Here is a 20,513-nt window from a genome sequence, read left to right on the forward strand (position 1 = left end):
GGGATAAGCTCAGGTTCCTCCTTTCTTGTTTTTGTACCAGACTACTGGCATGTCTGTTTGAATTGCAATAGTCCTTAGAGGTAGAACGTCCTGAAATGCTTGAAACACTAGAGGACTGCTCTCATCTTTAGGACATGGATATCCAACTTGGTCTCCAGAGGGGACCACGTACCTTGGACCATCTTTCCCAAGAAATAACCCCCACACCCTAGCTGGGAAGTGTCTGATGTCACTGTAGAAACTGGGGGCAGAAGGGTAAACAGTCTGCCCAAAAACAGGTCGTCAGACTGCACCCACCAGTGAATATGACATCTGCAGGTGGCGTGAGTCTTATGGGAACCGAAAGGGGCTGGTAAAGTATGGACCACTGTACCACCGAGGTTCAGTGAAGGATTCACAAAGAATCTTGCTACAGGGACTAGAAGCATGGCAGCTGACATCGATACAAGAGCTTGTAGTACTAATCATGCTAATGGAGTCAGGTGAGATAGTAAAGCCTGAACTTGATGTCTCGAGGATGTGAAGCAATGGAGAGGTAAGGATGCCACCTGAGTTGTAGTATTCAAGAGAGTTTCTATAAATTCCAGAGTCTGTACCACGAAAAGGTTTGACCTGATGCAATTTAATGAAATGCCTAAGGTGTTGGAAACCTGGAGAAAGTAGTCCCTGGCTTGTAGAAGCTGATGCTTGGATGGGGGCAGTGAGGAGCCAGTCATCGAGATATGGAAACATCTGGAATCCCTTGAATCTTAAGTGACCTGCCACAACCACCATGCATTTGGTAAACAACTTTGGGACTATGGTGAGTCCAAAGGGCAGTACTCTGAATTGGTAATGATTGGCTCCCAGCTGAAAACATAGATGTCTCCTGGATTGCCTTTTTATTTGACAGTATGCATCTTGGATATCTATATAGCACATCTAATCATCCTTGCACAGAAGAGGCAGGATGGCGTGAACTGTAACTATTCAGAACTTTGTCTTCCTTACAAACTGATTTAAGTTACTTAGATTCAAAATAGGTCTTAGGTTCCCGGTTTTCTTTGACACTAAAAAGAAGCGGGACTAAGCTCCGAATCCTATCTAGTCAGGTGGGACTTCCCAGATAACTTACTGGGGCAGCTTTTGTATTTCTAGTGCTGCATCTTCTGTCTGACTGGATGGAACATCAGAAATGTTCCTCTTTTGGACAGCAGGAGGAGGAAGGGAAAATGGTATGTAGTAACCTCTGGATATGATTCTTAGCACCCATGAATTTTTTTGTGATATCTGCCCAGGTGGCTAGGTGCAATGAAAAAGGACACCCAACTGCCTCCAGAGGTGGACAGTTGGGCAACACTTCAGGAGAGCTGATAGGGCCCATCGGAAAAGGAATCTCTGAAACTCTGATTCTGCAAGTGCCTCTGCCTGTAGGACAAGGTCTTCTGTTGAAATTTTCTCCTCTGACCCTGGAGGAATTATCCCCATGTGAATCCTAGAAAGGTCCCAGAGACTTTTTGGAATCATATCTTACCACCTCGCTGGTTTCCAGAAAAAGTCCGTTAAGGGGTAGAAAACTTGATTCCTATGGCAGACAGTCTTCCCTTCTTGTTTGCTGCAGTTAAGCATATCTAACTGATGGCCTGAACAAAGAAGAGCCAAAGGAGGCATTGACAAAGGATGTCTTGAAAGGCTCTGCAAAACCACATAGTTGCACTGAAGCATGTCTCCTAATTGCTATGCCCGAACTGGCGGCTTATAAGGCACCTTCCTCTGCATGGGAAATAAGCCACATCGATGCAATAGAAATGGACAACAGAGTGGCCAGTTCTGAGGAATTCTTTTTAAGATCTTCCACAGACATGGACTGAGAGAGTATTTGGTAGATCCTTGATCAAATCTCTTTGTAGCCAAGTGAAGTATGCCAAGTAGTTTAAAGACCTCAGCGTGAATGTAGCTGAGGTGTACACTCGCTTTTCAAATCTGTCTATTGCTCTTGATTCCCCGTTTGATGTATGGACAGAGAAGCTTTGCTCCATTAGCTCCTTCTTAGTGGCTGCCAGGTCTCCCTTGCTCCAGTGGGATCTATCCACAGGAGGGACCAGAAATTTGTCCTGGTGCTTGGGGATATGGTGTCTGGTTCCTTCCAAGCCCAGCAGGAAACCAAGTCAATAAGTTCATCTGCCGGGAGGTCACCTAAGACATAGATGGTTCAGAACAGAAAGCCTCCAGAAACAGATTCTTCAGGAGAAGGGGTTACAAGTTTTATGAAAAAAGAGGTAGAAGTTTTAGAAAGAAACAGATACAATAATGAAAAACTTCTTATAGTGCTCAAGAAATTGCAACCTATGTCTTACAACGATGGTGGCAAATGAGATCTGAGGAGATGGAGAGAGAACAGAGCATTATGGGTAGAGGGAGGAGTCAGAGAATTGGATCCAAAGCCTTCTGTATGTGGCAGAGTGGGATCAGAGGGTTGGATCTGATCCCATTCATGAGGAAGAATGAAAAGGGACAACAAAAGATCCACATTTTTTAAATCACCTCTAATTTCTTGAGAAAGTGGGTTGAGAGGAAGAAAACTTGATTCTTATTACAGACAAGGTCTTTCCTTCTTGCTCACTGTGAGTAAGCATTTCTTTTACAGAAGGGCCAAACAAGGATGTTCCATCAAAGGCAATGTTGATAAAAGATGGCTTGAAAGGCTCTGCAATGTCACATAGTTGCTTCCAAACATCTCCTTACAGCAATTCCTAAACCAGCCACCTATGAGGCACCTTCTGCTGCATGACAGATCAACCTCATGGATGCGCTGGAAATTGATAAGAGTGGACAGCTGAGATGATGATCTTTTGAAATCCTCAAAATATGGTCTCAAGAGTGCTGGACAGTCTTTGGTCAAATCTCTTTGTAGCCTTAAGTGTGCCACGTAGTTCAGGGACCTCAGGGCGAAGGTTGCTGAAGTAAAAACACACTTTCAAAATCTGTCCAGCACTCTAGATTCTCTGTTCAGCGGGTCAACAGAGAAGCTCTGTTCTGCTTGCTCTTTTTTGGTGGCTGCCACCACAGCCATTGCCTCGACAGGGAATCCTTTGCTATAGTGGGATTTATCCTTTGGTGGGGTTAAGATTTTATCTGGGTGATGTCGGAGTGTTTCAATGGAATCCGGCTCCTTCTGTGTCTAGCCAGAGACCCAGATCAATGAGCACATCAGCCGGGGGGAAGGGCCACCTTAGACGTAGATGGACCAGCATCAAAAGCTTCCAGAAATACCGATTCCTCTGGAGAAGGATCATCAGAAGACGAACCACCTTTCTGTTTAAGGATCTCCATTATGTCTCCAAAGGAGATGTCATCAGATGCTGATCTGGGAATCATTCCCCTTCCTCGAAATTAGTATCTTCAGTGAAAGATTCCAAGGGAACTGACTAGAAGCTAGATGAAATTAGCTGTCTCTGTGGAATATGTCAGATGGGCTCAAAACTCTGAATTGAATAATGATAGGATCCAAGGGATGAAACACCAGAATGAGAAAAGGCCATTTCCACAACCTCGAAGATAGATGGACTCGGAGAAGCTGAGGCCACCCGCACCAAAGCCAAATGTTTCAATAGGGGTAGATAATGACTACAACTCAGTCAGTGCCTGGAAGAGGGAACTGGACTGGAGCTGTCCAGAGAGGAGGCTCTGAGGGGCAGGGATAGATCCAACATAATCTGCATAGATCCCAGCCCCACAGATCCAGATGCCAATGCTTCTGCTCCATGACCTGCACTGATCTGAAGGCAAAGAAACAGAACTGGTCAAAGATACTGCTGGAGTTGAAGTAATTCTCTCTGGATCCAACTCCGGGACTGTCAGGGCTGTTGGAGTCTAGGACTCCAAAATTTAAGGACAGATGGGAGAAAGTGATAAAACTGTGAGAGTAGTGGCAGGAAGACTCGCAGATCCAGTAGGAGATGGAGTTGAGATAACCCCCATTTGGATCTGAGCTCTGAGGAACTTTTGCATCATCCTACTCGCATTCACTTCAGAAAGACTCCTGCAGAATGCAATGGATGAAGTAGTAGAATGAAATCTGAAGTGCTTTTTGGTGTCTGCATAAAAGGGGGAATGGAGGCGAGGGTATATGGGATCTATGAGGAACACATGAGAATGAGTCCTCAGAGTGTAAAGAATCCAAAGACTTTGGATCCGTAATCTGAGTTGTAGGGCTGGCAGAGATAACAATAGGATCTGATGGCTTAGGATCCTATGTCTTTTCAGATGCAAAGAAATCAGATCCGACAGTATAGAAACTTTTGAGAGTGGCTCCAAAGAAGCTTTGGGAGACTTCAGAGGTAATGCTTCCTGCAATCTGATGGAGCTTTTGACGTTTTGCTTGGGGTTTGAGCCCCTGAAGAGGAGGAGGAAGATGAGGGAAGAAGCAAACCCTTTTGAACAAGTTTATTTCACTTATAAGCTATAGCCTGTGAGCTAAGATTGCATAGAATGTGCAGCTTTTATTTAAGTGAGCTGGTCTCAAGTAGTACGTGCACTCCTTGTGGGCATCTGAGTTAGGGATTTTATGCCCACAAGAAGTGCATTTTTGAAGCCTGTCGGCTTCCCAGCCATGTCAGAACAAACTACTGAAGAGAGTAGAAGAAAAAAGCAAGAGAAGTTTTTTTTTTTTAAAGGAAATACCAGCAATGGTAAGGAGAATTAATCTGTTGAAAAGGGTAGGAGTGATAGGAGACAGGAAAAAAAAAAGAAAGCACCAGCAATGGTACACTGCAGAAATACTATATCAAATAGTAGGAAAAAACAAACACAGTGTCCAAACAATTGAGAGAGAGGTTTAAATAGTAAGGAAAGAAAAGAATTTAAGCAAAAGAAGTTAAACTTTCTTACTCATGAAAGAAATAAGAACAATGTACAATGAATTCTGCAACAGAAGGATCCCACCTCTATGTGGAATGGCTGCAAATGAGATCTGGAGGTGCTGGGGATGGACTATGGCACTATGGGTAGAGGGAGGAGCTTGAGAGATGGTTCCAAAGTCTGAAGTATGTGGCTGTATCGGATCCATAACTCATTCATTGAGGAATGACATCATCAGATAATAGCCTTAAAGTTACAGAACCATTCTTATTTGCTAAGCCTCCCAATCTTTTGTATTGCAGATCTCTACACAAATATGCTGTTCCCTTGTAAAACAGTTTCACTTTGGCTGCCTTTCTGCAGCTCATTTTCAGACCAGTCCTACAATGATTATGTAAATGTTTTCTCAGTTAACAGAACCAAGAAACATTCCTGCCTGCCCATATAGGCTGATGAGAATTTTCTTCCAACAGGAGTATTCCAGACCTCATTTTCATTTATAAGTCATCATACCTTTCCCACCAACATGTAATTCAGCAGGATTTCAGCCTTATCACCAAAACAGCAAATTATTCACATCCACAGCTAATATCTTCTTTGGGCTGTCAATGTAGCAGAAACATTGCACTTGCTTTTATGACAAGAGCCACTATAAAACACTATGTAGTGCAACTACTACTAGGCTGGCATAAATACTGGCCTTCAACCTCAGCAAGGGTACACAAAAAGATGAACCAAGTCCTAGGTGGGTCTGAAAAAAACCCCAACCTTTTCAAGGTGATAATGGTAAGACAAATACTCATGAAAGACAGCTGCCTAAGCAAAGCTCATATTAAGTTTGTATGTTGACAATGTATTTTTTTTTTGCCATAAACTTATCACAGAAGATAAGAAAAAAAGTATTTGCTAAAAACAGAAACTAAGTACACTGTAGAAAGAAGACTATGACACCAGCAACTAGCACAATGTAAAAGGGAGATGTGATGGGGAAGCTACATACCAGTCACCACATTCATTACAAGTTAATCTTCAAAGACGAATGTTAACTTGAGTTTTTCAATGTAGGCCCTTATTCAACAAAGTACAATGCACAAGACATATGCAGCAAATCACAAAGTAAAAGAGAAGACATTTCTGACTGCAGCACATTTCTTCTCATTTATACATCAGTGTCTTTGTGTATGCTCTCCCTTTTTGTTGTCCTGTAAGGTATCTCACTTCAAGTGGGCATACCACCCTACATTTACATTTTTTTTATTTTATTTATTTTTGATGACCAAGTTAGTTCCACTAGGCTAGTGACTTCTTTTTAGGGAAGCCCCGAGGCGCTGTTTATACTACTAGGGGCAATCTGGACGGGGTATAAGGGAACTTATGTTACTTGTCTTTGTTGCAAGTGGGACTCATTTTGCAGAAGCACTTCCTGTTTCTGTTCCAGGTGTAGAGATGGCCCGGAGAAACAGGGAGGCAGATGGAGAGTGGAGTGAAATGGAGGAAAAAGCAAATATTGAGACTGGAGAATGTGTACAGAATTCTGAGGAGATGCTTCACAGAAATATGTATGCTGGAGAAGAGTAAGCAAATGATACATGTAGAACTACAACCAACCCCCCAGTCAGGAAGGTTGCAGGATGATTTATTGAAAGGAATGGTGCTGCAGAATGAAACAGAAAATGAAGATGTTTCCTGGGGGTACATTATGTTGAAAAAACAAAAGGATGATACAGAGACAATCCTGAAAAACAGTAGTGAGATGAAAAAGAAAATATATGCAGAGAAAGTAAAAAGGCAAAAGGGGAGTAGCAGAAAAGAAGGCAGAAGAAAATGAAAAACTGTGTTAAGGATTGAAAGTGAAGACAAAGAAATGGAGAGATATGAAGTGTGGGATAATTTGTGTGAAAAGCACGAGGTAAGAACATTTATTCTTATTAACAAAGAGACATTTTGTGACATTATATTTGATGTTTTTTCCAACGGAAAATTTTCTTGACAAATATGAAAAAATAAAAGACCATAACCCATGGAGTATTAATGTGATAAAAGCATTTAACATGGAAACAAAAAAGAAAATTCACATACAAATTTGAACAGAGGTAGAAAGACAGAGTTTGAAAGGACATTTGAAAACTTTATGTACAGAAGTACAGACTGCCGACTGGGATTGTAATATTGTGCTGAAGAGAAAAATGATATATTTACAAAACATAAATCTGAAGGGGAATAGGGGTATCGCAAAATACCAGAGACAACTCAAAACTATTTTTTTCTGGAAAAGGAGATTTAATAACTGTAACAAAAGAAAAGGTTATACTTGTGAGGAAGTGGAATATGATGCAAAAATGTGAAATTAAAGATTATACATGTAACAAGACTGGACATTTATGGACGGATTACAAAAATGAAAAATGAAAAAGGAAAAAGAAAAAGAAAATGAACACAGAAGAATTTTAGATGGTAGGAACAGAACAATAATCAGATGAGAAAAAAATAAAGAGGACATAGAAGGATCTGAAATAAGTGAAGACAAACATTGGGAAGTAGTAAAATAAAAAATAATGATATTGGTAAAAAGGTAAAAGATAGAAAAATAACATTTAAAGGGAAAGTACAGAAGAAAAAAAGGAAATGAATGAAAAAGAATAAATACAGCTAACAACTGGGGGCTGGTATAATGGTTAAGGTGTTTGACTTAGAAGAAAGGTACAGTGTTTGATTCTTACTTTTGGGAGGGAAACTGGCTTGGCTTAGAATGATCTATTAAGAAAGCTAGCCTAAATATTAGCTATGAACTTATGAATCCATGAATCTAAGGAAAAGAGTGCTTTTTGTAAATGTGAATAGTATTAAGGATATAGTACGAACAATAGAGATTTTGGGGTGGTGTAATACATGATATAGACATAATTTATTTTATTTATTTGTTTACATGACATTTGTTGACCGGGTTAATTCAACTGGGACACAGCCCTTTTTCAGTGGAGACCCAGGGAAAAAAGCTTCACAGTAAATACATACTTGATTTAGTACAAAGATGACAATACAAGATCTCATGTATATATATAATATCAGGTTTAACATACATGGCAATTAGAAACCACAATTCAGCACATGTAGGTACAGTTAAATTATATTATAAGACAATATTTTTAATAAAAGAAAATTATAAACAGAGAAACTATGGGGAGGAAAAAATCTGGAACTTGGGAAATGAGAGTTGTTCTGGAATAGCTGTATTCTGTAGCAAAACTGTAAAGACATTAGATGGAACTTTAACAAAAATGGGAAGATTAACCACTGTAGACTTAAAATGGAAAGAACATGTGTATAGAATTAGCTGTAAAAAGGGAAGGCTTATTTCATCAGATTTTAGCCTACGTAGTGATGAATATAAATATCATAACAGGAGACTAATTGTGATTTAAGAGGCAAGTATAAAAAAGAAGGAAATGATACAAGAAAAATCTTAGAAGTTATAACATATGGTAAGCTAAAACTTTAGTATGGAATTGAAACAGATCAGAAGGCTTAGTTATAGGAGAAGGGGATGAAGATAAAATAGCATCTTCTGATCATCTTGCAATATGACTAGAGATAAAGGAATAGATAAAATAGGCAAATAATAAAAAGGATAAATGAGACTGCATGGAATGAAGGAGGAAAGAGATTAGTGATACAGTTATGAAATTATCACATTACTATGAGAACAATTTATAAAAACTGGTCTGAATGGTGGATGATATTTAAGATAATTTTTTTTACACTGGCAATATGACGTGAGAAAAATACAGAAAGAAAAATATAAAAGAACATATAAATGCAATGGAATATTTAGAATATGACAAAGTACTTTGACGAAAAAGAATTATATGAAAGAAAAAAATACAAGAATTGTTACATAAGCAAAGATTTTTTACAAGGAAAAAGAAAAGTACTAGGTTACTAGATTAGTAAGGGAATGTGTCAGTGTAATGAGAGAAAAAAAATGTAAAGGGAGAACCAGAAAGAACTCAAGAAAAGAATGAATAGTGTTAGTACATTACAAGAAATGTTTAAAGAAAAAAAAACATGGAAAGTACAAAGGTTAACAGAAAAAGAGACTAAAGTATTGGAAAAGGAGATTTCTTTAATGAGGTAAAGTATTAAGGCAAGTACATACAGATTAGTCTGCATGACCACATGGAATAGGATATGAAATGTATAACAATTTAAGGGATTGGCAAAAAATATATATTTTTTAAAGATTTTGAATAACTGGTTAAATGAAGGGTTTCTGTATAAGGAATTATGTAGTGGAATACTTAAATTCATATAGAAGAAGGAAGATAGAAGACAATTAAAAAACTGTAGACCAATAGTACTAAATAAGATCTTTATGAAAATAGAACAGAGATTTGAAACTAAAATATAGAACATTATGCAAGATACTATAAATAGTATAAAGGAGAAATTTTGTCAAGAATTACTAATGATAGAGAAACTGTGGATGACACTATGAATAGAAAAGAAGCAAAAATCATGATAGGAGACCTTAATAAGGCCTTTGATAAAATTCAACATGAAACTTTACGGACAATAATGAAAGAATATAAGTGAGAAAATTAGGAAATTATGTATCAGTGGATAGTAATAAAGTAAAAATATTTATAAATGGCTGGTTAAGCCAAGAGGTACATATGAAGAGTGGTGTAAGACATGGATTTCCATCGCGTTATATACTACCTGCATTAGTTATGAATGTGACAGTTATGAGAAATAAATCACAGAATTAGGAGGCAGGTTATATATATCACCTGAAGGGTTAAGAATTCCAGTTCTATTAACATAAGCAGGTGACATTATACTTGTAAAAAATGGGATAAAAGCAATAATTTGCACAAATGAATGTCTAGAGGTGATAGGGATGGCTTTAAATAAAGAGAAAAGTAAAGGTTTAGGTGATGTCCTAAAGATAGGGGGTATAATATTTTATAATGAATTACATTTCCATGTTGGGTATAACATTTGGGAAGAAAATGTGAGCAGAACTCAATGGGAAAACAATACAAGACAAAAAATGTCATATTTGATAAATTCAGTTCTGATGGAAACATAGCATATTTTTGAGTGCATTTATGTTGCCAACAGTATCTGAAAATGAATTATTGCAGAGAATTGTTTCATTTATATGGGGTTTTAGATTAAACCCAGTTTAAAAAAAGTTTGGTATATAAATAAAGAGGAATGAGGGTTAGGGTTAATTAATCCAGTGGTATATGCTGTTTAATTAAATTTGTACAGTGTTAAAAGTGGATAATTGAGAAGTTTGAGAAATTAGTAGTAAAATTCTACAAATGTAAGTCTGATAACTTTTGGGGTATGGTGAAAGAGTAAAACAAAAAGTCTATAAATGAAAAAAATATTTTTGTGGAAAATAAAAAAAATGGTATAAAAATGCAATGATAATACATTACCATGTGAAACCATGTGAAAAATCTAACCGCTGAAAAAAATTAAAGCTATTATAAGAAGCAAATGGTGTCATCAAAAAGGACAATGTCAAAATTTATTGTGGAGACTTCTACCAGATAAATTGTCAATTAAAGGAAATACGCCATATGAAAAGAAAAGTGATAGAATAGGTTTACATTGTCAAGAAGAAGAAGCTACATTTCAAAAACACGTGTTCTATAAATGAGTAAAAAAGTTATGGGGAAACTATGTAAACAAGATCTTTCTTCAAATATATAAAAAGTGGATAAAATTAACATGGATATGATTAAATATGGATATTACAAAAACAGAAATAAAAATATATTAAAAGAATAGATGAGTTATTTTATGTTATATGAAATGAAAGAATAAACACATTTTTAATGGTAAAAGGATTTTAGCAGCAATATTAAGTAAAATCAGATGATCGTTATGGAAAAATGAGTGGTGTCTAATATGGATGAAAATTAAGTATGAGTGCAAAAATGTGTAAATAGATTTGTATATCTATATATTTGTACATTTGTAAATATGTTGGAAATAAAAGTTATTTTTGCATGTAAAGGACCCTACTCTTTTTGATAGGTGCCATGGGATCTTTTACATCTGCCTGAGCTAAGGCCAACTCAAGCAGATGGGGTCTGGGTCTTAGTTTAACACTTATCCAAAGGATGAAGCAAAGAGAAGGTTTCTGCTTTCTAACATTGTAGCTCCAGATCCTTGACAAGTTCATAGTCCCTAGCATAAAGCAGCAGTGGGTTCCTCCACTGGACCCAACTAGTAATTTTTACACTAGTAATTCTACATAAATAAAATACAATACACTCAGATGTTATTATGTGATTCTCTGTTAACATGTGCCTCACAAATTTAGCAAGAAAAGCATTTAATAAAATCTAAATATCTAGACCACAAAACAGTTGTAACACACACTAACTCTGCATTATAAAAGAATTCATAGAAACATATTTACCACTTCTCTGTTTTGGTAAACGACCAGGGCTTCCTCTGGTTGGATCCTCCTCTTCCTCTTCTCTATTGTCCACCTCCTTCTTATCCAGTTTATCAATCAACCTATTTAATGTAGATGCAAGACTTTTTGAAGCTTGATTTCGATCATATTCCCCTTTCAGACCCTCTGCTTGAAGCTCTTCCTGGGCCTAAAATAAAGAAGAAAACATGAATGCGTTGGGTTCTTTGTAACCTGTACTTAAAAAAATTGCAAGTAAAAAAATGCTTAAAGCAAAGAGGAACACAATTGCCAGTACAGACTGCTGACAAGGGAAAGTAGCAATGTAGCAACAAATGTTAAAAACTCTGTTCACAAAATAAGGAAATATGGGCTGTCAAAGAAGTTAAAATGAAGACAAATTAGGTAGCACATTCCAAAAACTTTTGTATGCACTGTCTACTGACACAATAAGTCATCTCTTGGAATGATTTCCAGCACTCATACAGCCTCTGAGAAGAGACGCCAAAAGTCCTGATTTTGCAGACCACCTCTGCCCTGTGGACGATGTCCATCATTAGATCCCCCCCCCACCATGGGGACTACATCCACCATTACAGTCCCCCCATCACGGGGTGGGGGGTCTCTCTCTCTAGGACTGTCAGATATGAACCCTTGAGACTTCCAGAAACAAAGTTTCTTACAGCCATTTTGGTTTTGGGGAAAGGTCCTCTGGGGTCTAGAAAACCAGATTCCTACAGCAGACAGTGTCTTACAGTCTTGTTCATGACTAGACAGTGTTTCCTTAACTTTTTGGACCATCCACCATAGGGGGCATTGACAAAGGAGATCTTAAACTGCTCTGCAAAATCACATAGGTGCATCCAATTATGCCTATGGTTAAAGAGGTGCCCACAGCTCTCCAGGTGCCTTCTGTGGCACAGAAAAATGAGGTGCATCAAAATATTAATCATTGGAGGGTATCCAACTGAGTGTAGGGGGATTTTTTTTATCCTCAGCACACAGGGACCGTGAGAGAGATTTGGAAAACATTTTGGTGAAATCTCTGTGGAAGCATGTAATGTGTGCCAGGTAATTCAGCATCCTAACAGTAAAGGTTGCTGATGAGTCAACTCACTTCCCGAATCTGTCTAATGCCAGGGACTCCCAAGGTAGAGGGATGGACAGTGGAACCCTCTTCTGCCAGTTCCTTCTTAATGGTCAAGGCCACACCACCACCAGGGAATCCATAGCCAGACCACTGCTCTGATAAAAATAGTACTTTGGTGATACTAGGAATTTATTAGTCTTGTGTGAGATTGGTTTAGCCATATACAGTTCACACCATGCCCATTTTGTGATCAAGTCTCCCATCTCATCTGCAGGAGGGATCACCCAAGAAGTAGACGAGCAAAGCCACAAAAGCCTTGAGAAACAGCTTCTTAAGAAGGGGCTTCTGAGGACCATCTCCCTTTCTAAGTTGTTCCAAAATTTTGCAGAACAAAATCTGCTCAAGAGGGTATCTTGGGGACTCCTCCCCTTCAAAGTCTCTTCAGTTAGTGATTCATGTGGGGAGTTGATCAGCCTTCCATGTACCTATCCCTCTGACGAACCTTCCCAGTGGGATGTTCTGGGTAGGACTCGGGAGTTAACTGGAGGTAGTCAATGAGGACGGCCCTCAGACTTTGGAGACTGGCTGCCTCAGCAGGGTACAAATAGCAAGACTATGACACTGAGAAAATCCCGTCAGGGAGGGATGCATCTGAGCCCAGAAGGGAAGTCTGCTCCCTAGAACAAGGGAGCACTCTTTCAAATGCCTCCAAAACAGAGACAGAGAGAACCAGACTGTCTTTCAGTCGGAGCTGTGGTTCCTAGGAACACTTTTCTTGAGGTCCCACTTGGCTCAGCTCCAAGGCAGATGTTTAAGACGAACTATCCATCAGTAAAGCACTGAGGGTTGGGGGGTGGCTCCAAGGGTTTCAGAGTCAAGCTTTCGCCCCCTGGTCTGACACAGACTCCTCAGCTCCAAGAATCATTGGGTTCAGAGCTGCTTGGAGCGGACTGTACAAGACAAACCATCATAGATTAAGATAACCATGTATTCAGAGCTAACATGGACATACCAGGGGGGGAACTCTGATCTGACAGCCATGACTCCCCTAAATGAATCAGAGAGGCAGCAAAGACCTGATGAGTGGAAGAGACCAATCCCCCCAGCTCCAACAAGAGCTGGAAAGAACACCCATCTGGATGACAGTCTTGAGAAATATTTTTTTCATCCTAGCTACATCAGCTTCAGAAAGACTCCTGGAGGACCTAACTGAGCAGAAAGAGAAAACCATGGAGGGAGGCCTGGAGATCTGATGGAAAGACCTGGAGAATGGTTTATATTAGCCTGGGTGATATTGGCTCTGGAGAAAAACATGGCTCCAGCAAGGGAGTAGTACTGGATCTGATGAGAATCCACTCTGAAATGAAGGTTAGATCCGAGGGTTTAGATATCTCTGGAGACTAAGTAGAGGACAGGGGAGTGATCCGGGGACCACTTCTTTCACTCCTTGGATTTTTACTCTCTCTCTTCTTTAGCTTTCTCTTTTCTTTTGTCAGCCTTCTGGTTTCTTGGTTAGAGTAGTAGTAGTAGAGGAGTGAGCTGGGAGAACCTCTCAACAAGAGCCCTATGCCCAAAGGCCTTACAAATGCACTGTTCATCCAGATGCACAGCCCTCAATAGATGAATTTGGTGTGTGTGTGTGTGTGTGTGTGTGTGTGTGTGTGTGTGTGTGTGTGTGTGTGTGTGTGTGTGAAAATTGGGTATCTTGTGGCCTCAAGCCACACGTTTCATAAACCCTGAAGGTTTCTCACACATCAAGAAATCCCAAGTCCTATTAAAAACAAAAACAAGTAGCACTGCAGTAACACCCCAACTAGAGTGGAGAATACACCAAAATCAAACAACTAATGTACAACTACAGTGAAAGGAAAAAAGAAGATATATATTCAGTGTTTCTGTGGCCAAGACTTGGGTCTAACACTTTTTTTGATATAAAGGGTAAGTGAAGGTCTAAGACCTGGAGACAAGAAAAAAATAAGAAAAGTGAAAAACACCCAAAAAATACACATCTATACAAGCAAAAATAAGCACATAAGACCACATCTGTAGCAATTAAGTGGCAAATAAGATCTGAGGTATCTCTTTCCTTATAGAGGATTATGGGTATGGGGAAGAACCTGAGCACTGGATCTGAAGCTTAACAGTGTTTAAAGTCAAGTCCGAAGACCCATCCTTTCAGGAACAGATGGAAGATGCATTAAATCATATGTTAATAAAAAGGGTGACATACGTCTTCCATCTTGTTATTACACGCTTACATCAAAAGTTAGAAGATATCACAACAAGGCAAAGAAATTTTACATTTTCTGAGTGCCAACACTGGCTAAAAGCAAAAGAAAAAAAGTTTAGCATGTACTAGAGAAGAATACATGATAGTACAAGTACTTCATAGCAAAAGTAATTTTCCTGTACTTTTCCTTTGAGAAATGGTTCAAATATAGCCATCTGGAAAGGCTAAAATATTCTGAAACATTTTTACAACAAAACTTCTGCATGACCAAACTTGCATCGCATATTGCATTATGTAGACATCAGAATCTCAAATATGGGCATGTGTACCAAAAGTAATAAAATGTATACTAACAGAAAACATTACTTCTAAGAAGAGTACTACTTTGGATTCTTCTTTCACTGAAGCATATTAAAGGATTTATATACATGTAGAGGTTGTCAGCCTTAAAACAATGCAAACTGTACACCTTTTGTTCTGAACCAAATGGCAAAAAACAGAGCACAAAAATGGCTGCACAAGACTACCAGTGGTGCCCAGCACTACAGGACCTTATCTCTAAAAGCATATGAATTATTATAGCAAATTTCTCAATGCAATATGCCAGGACTCTTAGTTACAGAATTTCTTTCGATGATTTTAGGATTAACAAGAAATATACAACTATCTTCAGATAATGTACTTATGCATATGCCTAAACTGGGGAGGAAATGAAAGTTATGTACATACCATAATAACAGATCAGTAGTGTCCGATTTTCATCTGATTCAACTTTTGGTTTGTTGGATCTGACTGAATCAGATCTTGGCACCATTTCTGGAGCTTACGGATCCAGGGCTCTGACTCCTCCCCTACTCATAATTCCCTCCACTACACCCTAGTATCTCAGATTCAGTTTGCCCTAAACCTTTACATGTGTGTGTGTGTGTGTGTGTGTGTGTGTGTGTGTGTGTGTGTGTGTGTGTGTGTGTGTGTGTGTGTACACATGTAAAAACAGGTAGGGTTTCAGGTGAGGTCCACCCAGTTAGCAAAAGCTGTCAATGAAAATCCTGAAAAGGGGTAGGAGGGATGGATGCTAAATCAGACAACATGGATTGTTATATGTTAAGTACATGACTTTTGCATCTGATGTTTCTTTCCATCCAGTTCAAACTTTGGGACAGATTCCCAAGCTATGTTTTACCTGCTCAAGGAAGGACATTTCTGAGGATGGTGAAACCAAAGGAAGAAAGTGATCTAGACTGTGCATCCAATTTATAATGAGACGCTAAGGGTAGGAACTGTTGACCAAGTAGCTGCTGCACAAACATCATCAATAAGGAGTCTGTTTATAAAAGCTGTAGCAATGGCCATTGTTCTTAATGGAATGAGCTTTAGGTTTAGATTGCAAGGATAAACCTTTTTATTTATACAAATGAAATGTATTCAGATAACCATCTCAAAAGCATAACTTTAGAAAACCCTTTAACCATTTTTTGTGCTAGAAAAGGTCACAAACAGTTGGTCAAACTTTCTACAGACTCTTGTTCTACAGATATAAACTGAATTGGTAATGAATATTTAATATGAAAAAAAAATTCCTTTACTTGAAACTCTGGGAAAGAACAGTTAGATCAACAGATTGGTTAAGATTTGCTTCAGATGTCACCTTAGGGAGGGAAAAGGAGTTGGTTCTTAAAGACACCCTCTTTGTGGAAAATCAAGTAAGGAGGTTTACAAAAGCAAGCTTGTAGCTTCGATATCCATCCTGTTGAACTGACTACAAGAAGGAAACTGTCTTTCATTAAAATGTTTAAATTCATTGTTGGTTCAAAGGAAAGTCAAGGATTGAAGTAGGGCACTGATATCTCAAGGAGGCACTAGAACTCAAACAGAAGGAATTATGAAGAATGCTTCCTTGAGAAAAGCGCTGGAAACTTTTAGGGACGCTACAGTACTATCATCATTTTTTAAACAAACATCTTTATTAAACTATCACTTATGACACAATCATACATTTACATAAATTAAAATAATCCTAGTTGCAAGCATTATACATCAAAAATAGGAATGCAGGCAAGAGGGCTTGAGGCACTTACACAGTAGTAGTTTCCAAAGTTTATTCTTCAGACTTTGCTTCAAACAATAAAAAACAGTAACCATAAAGCGCTTTTCGTCTCACCCCTTAGTGAGACTTCATCAGATAGTTGCAACAAGAATGTTTCAAACAGTAAATACAAGTTCAAACCACATCAACTTCCTCCAAAGCAAAAGGCAAACCCGCCCCCAAGGTAAGCGGGAAAGAACAATTAACCCATTGTATGCTTCTTTAAAAATCCAGCTTCTTGTAAAACAAGTATGTATGCAGTAAATATATTTGTATATGTGTAAATATAAATATAACTCATCAGTTCGAAAACACTCTTAAAAGACATTTTAAAAGTATATTCAGAAATACTTCAAAACCATGCTAACATTAAAATAACAGTAAAACGTGAAAAGTCAAGAATGAAGTGTAAAATTTAAAACAGTATGAAATAAAGTACTTTACCACTGTGTGAAAAAGTATTAAAATCTTAAATAACTTTCAGTAGTAGTTAATGACAGTTCTAAAAAGGAGGATGAAGAATTATACAATAAAACACTTATATTATCCCCATGTTGTCTGAATTTAAAACCATCAAGCTAAAAAGCTATAAAGACTGCAGCAGAGAAAACCATCCTGTAAAGGACGTCCGGTGAATATTATAAAAGATGACGTAAGAGTGTACACATTCACATAAACTCTAAATGCAGACACATTCATGTGTAGATAACTAAGTGAATGTGAATAACCATGTATATGTATAAACATGTATATACCTAATTAAACAAATAAGTACATTTTTGACTATTTAGATAAATATTTAATATACCCTGTTTAAGCAAAAATGTGAAAACTTTCTTGCAGGCTGAAGTGAATAAGGTATATATTTACCTCATTAAACTCTCTAGTTTAAGGATGCAAGATATGGAATAAACTTCATTCAGTCCTGGTGGGTAGCAGGCCCTAATACGAAGTTGCCATATTAATTCCAGTTTTTCTAGGAATAATGAACTTGGGCCACCCCTTCCATCACTCGTAACTTGGTCAATCACTCTAAATTTAAGAGTGCAATGGGAAAGCACTCACATGTCTAGCCAGAGCATTTTCCTGCTTTGATGTTCTAATGCTGTAAAGGTGTTTGTAAACCCTTTCTTTTAGTTTCCTGTCCGACTTCCCAATATAAAAAGCTGGGCAGGCTTGACATTGGGCCAAATAGACTATACTTTTAGTATTCCAGTCAAATTTTCCCTTTGACGCATAGGGCACTCCTCTGATTGAGAAGTTGACCCCAATCTCCATGAAGGGGCATTGGGGGCACATGCTACACTTTATCATCCCTTTCCTCCTGCTTCCAAAACTGTCTTCCTTCCTAGTCTGTTATAAGCTTTTTAAATTCCTACCGCGTCTAAAACTACTCTGGGGGGGGGGGTCCTTCAATTTAGCATATAAACTGTGGTCAAGGACAATTAAATCCCACTTCTTATTAATGATGTTTTTGATATCATAACTATTGCTATTAAAAGTAGTAATAAAAGTGGACCCTACTAAATGAGCACCATCATGAACCATCCGAACTTGGTTGATTTCCATTTGTTCTTCATTAATTTTAACCCCCAGTATAGGTTGGTACATGCCCATATGCCTCGTTTTGTACTTCTCTTAACCAGTTTCCTAACCATAGGTAGAGGGTATTCCCTCTTGATAAACATATCCTGAAGTTGATTACATTCTAGTAAAAACTCCTCTTGCATGGAAACCATCTGAGCTGCTCGTACCAGTTGGCCTTTTACCACTGAACACTTTTGAAATAGTGGATGACAACTGTCAAAATGTAAAAAAAATTTGAGTAGGTATTTTTCCTGGAAATACGAGCTGTATAGCAACCATTAATCAAGTCCTTTTTCAAGTCAACATCCAGGTAAGCTATTCTTTCCATGTAGAAAGTATGTGTGAACTGTAAAAAAAAACAGTGGTATTATTGAGGTATGTCACTAGATTGTTAGCTTCCACCTCATCACCCTTAAACAACATAAAGATATCGTCCAGGTATCTTGTATAAAAGTGTATTTGGTTTCTAATTTCAGGTACTTTTAAAATAAACTCACGTTCCCAAGAAGCGATCACTAGGTTGGCGAAGCTGGCTCCACATGGGGAGCTCATTGCTACGCCAATGGATGGGACGAAAAACCTGTTGACACTATGTCCAACACTTCAGTGAGCAGAGAAATTAAACTTCTAGGGGCCTCCAGTTCTAGCAGTAACAGGCTGAGCAGTTCTACACCCTCAACATGTGGGATGGACATGTACAAATCTTTAACGTCTATAGTTAGGAAATTGAAGCCCTCATTAAACTGTAAATCCTGTATACTCCTTAAAAAGGACCATGAGTCCTTGCACATCTGTTTTTGTAATTTTACATATTTCTGCAAAAAATGGTCACTATATTTGGCTAATGGGTAAGTGATGCTATTCCTGGAATCCACAAGAGGTCTCATTGGTGGGTCCGAGACACTCTTGTGGATCTTGGGGATGCTAAACAAAGTTGGAATTCTAGGTGCCGGCATACATAAGAAACTGTATATATCCATGTCAATCCTTGCCTCAATATACAGTTCTAAGTTAGCACAAATTCTCCCATAAGCGATATTTAATTTGTTACGGGACACCTCCATGTAAGAGGTAATTGGGAACATATTTTCTGGGAGTGCAGTGAGTTAGCGCACTTTAAGGATTCCCTGCGGGATGCACTGTCAGAGATGCGGGGTGGGCAGATTGGTCTAATGAGGGAGATGATTTTTCTGAGCTATGATACAGAATAGGAATTCCCTAGACATGGTACGGTCTTGCTGTGTCTAATAATGGTGGCTGCCAAAAAGCAGTTACTATACAATGGAAATCAAAATCTAAACCAACTATACTGGAAGTTGCGAATATAGTAACAGAGCTAAAAGAACTGGAACTGAAATCTTTAGAAAAGGGCAGGAGCAAACTACATAGGAAAAATGGGAATTGTGGGAACAATACATACAATGGAGGAATGAGATCTAAAAGGCTGCAGGACTTAAACGAGCTATGTAATGAGAAAGTGAGAAAGATTGCGTAAATTATAAGTGATGTATAAGGTGTGTAGCTGGGAGTGTGTCATTATGGTTTATGATGTAAAATGCTTGCAACTAGGATTGTGTTGGTGTGGTTTGTTTTCATTTATATAAATGTATGATTGCCTATATACTAACTGATGGCTTAATACAGATGTTTCTTGCTTAAAAAAGGCAGGAATTGAATAACTTATGTAAGACTGCTTAGGTTATATGGCATACAGCAATATACGTGAAGTACAATGTTTATGTTAATACAGTTTGATTACTTTTATTTAAATGTAAATTTGCCTATGTCACAAATGATGATTCAATACAGGTGGTTAAAAAAAATCTATTCGACAGAGCTCCCAGCTACAGTAACAGCTGAGTGGTCTTATGTAAGGATATACTGGAGTACAACTAAACCAAAAAAGAGGTCTTGATCTTGACTGCATGTCCAATTTATAATGTCAAATAGAAGTATGAACCTTGGACCATTTGGTGGCTGCAGACATCAAGAGGTACTCTGGAAAAGAAGGCTGTCAAAGCGACTGATCCAGTAGAGTGGGCTTTTGGGGGGAACAGACAGGGATGGCCCCATCTGCTTGGAAACATAGGAAATGTACTTGGATAACCAACGGAAGAGTGTTCCCATCGATACTCCTTTTTTTATTTTAACAGGGGAATAAGAGAAACAGCTGATCAGTTTTCCTGAAAGCTGGTCCAATGTAAACAGAACCTTAATTGGCAGTGAATATCTCGTTAGTGTA

General features: G+C 38.3%; 1 protein-coding gene across 2 annotated transcripts in view; it reads right to left on the reverse strand.

Annotated features, from left to right (window-relative positions):
• OS9 (OS9 endoplasmic reticulum lectin) overlaps positions 1-20,513 on the reverse strand; it is a 1,402,051-nt gene that overhangs the window by 288,289 nt on the left and 1,093,249 nt on the right. For both annotated transcript variants that reach the window (XM_044083591.1, XM_044083590.1), the window contains exon 12: positions 11,282-11,468. In XM_044083591.1, the coding sequence (XP_043939526.1) occupies positions 11,282-11,468 (187 nt within the window). The remainder of the gene's footprint in view (positions 1-11,281; positions 11,469-20,513) is intronic.

This window comes from Protopterus annectens, chromosome 9.part0 (genome assembly GCF_019279795.1).
Source record: "Protopterus annectens isolate FY-2018-M chromosome 9.part0, PAN1.0, whole genome shotgun sequence".
NCBI classification, from domain to species: domain Eukaryota; kingdom Metazoa; phylum Chordata; order Ceratodontiformes; family Protopteridae; genus Protopterus; species Protopterus annectens.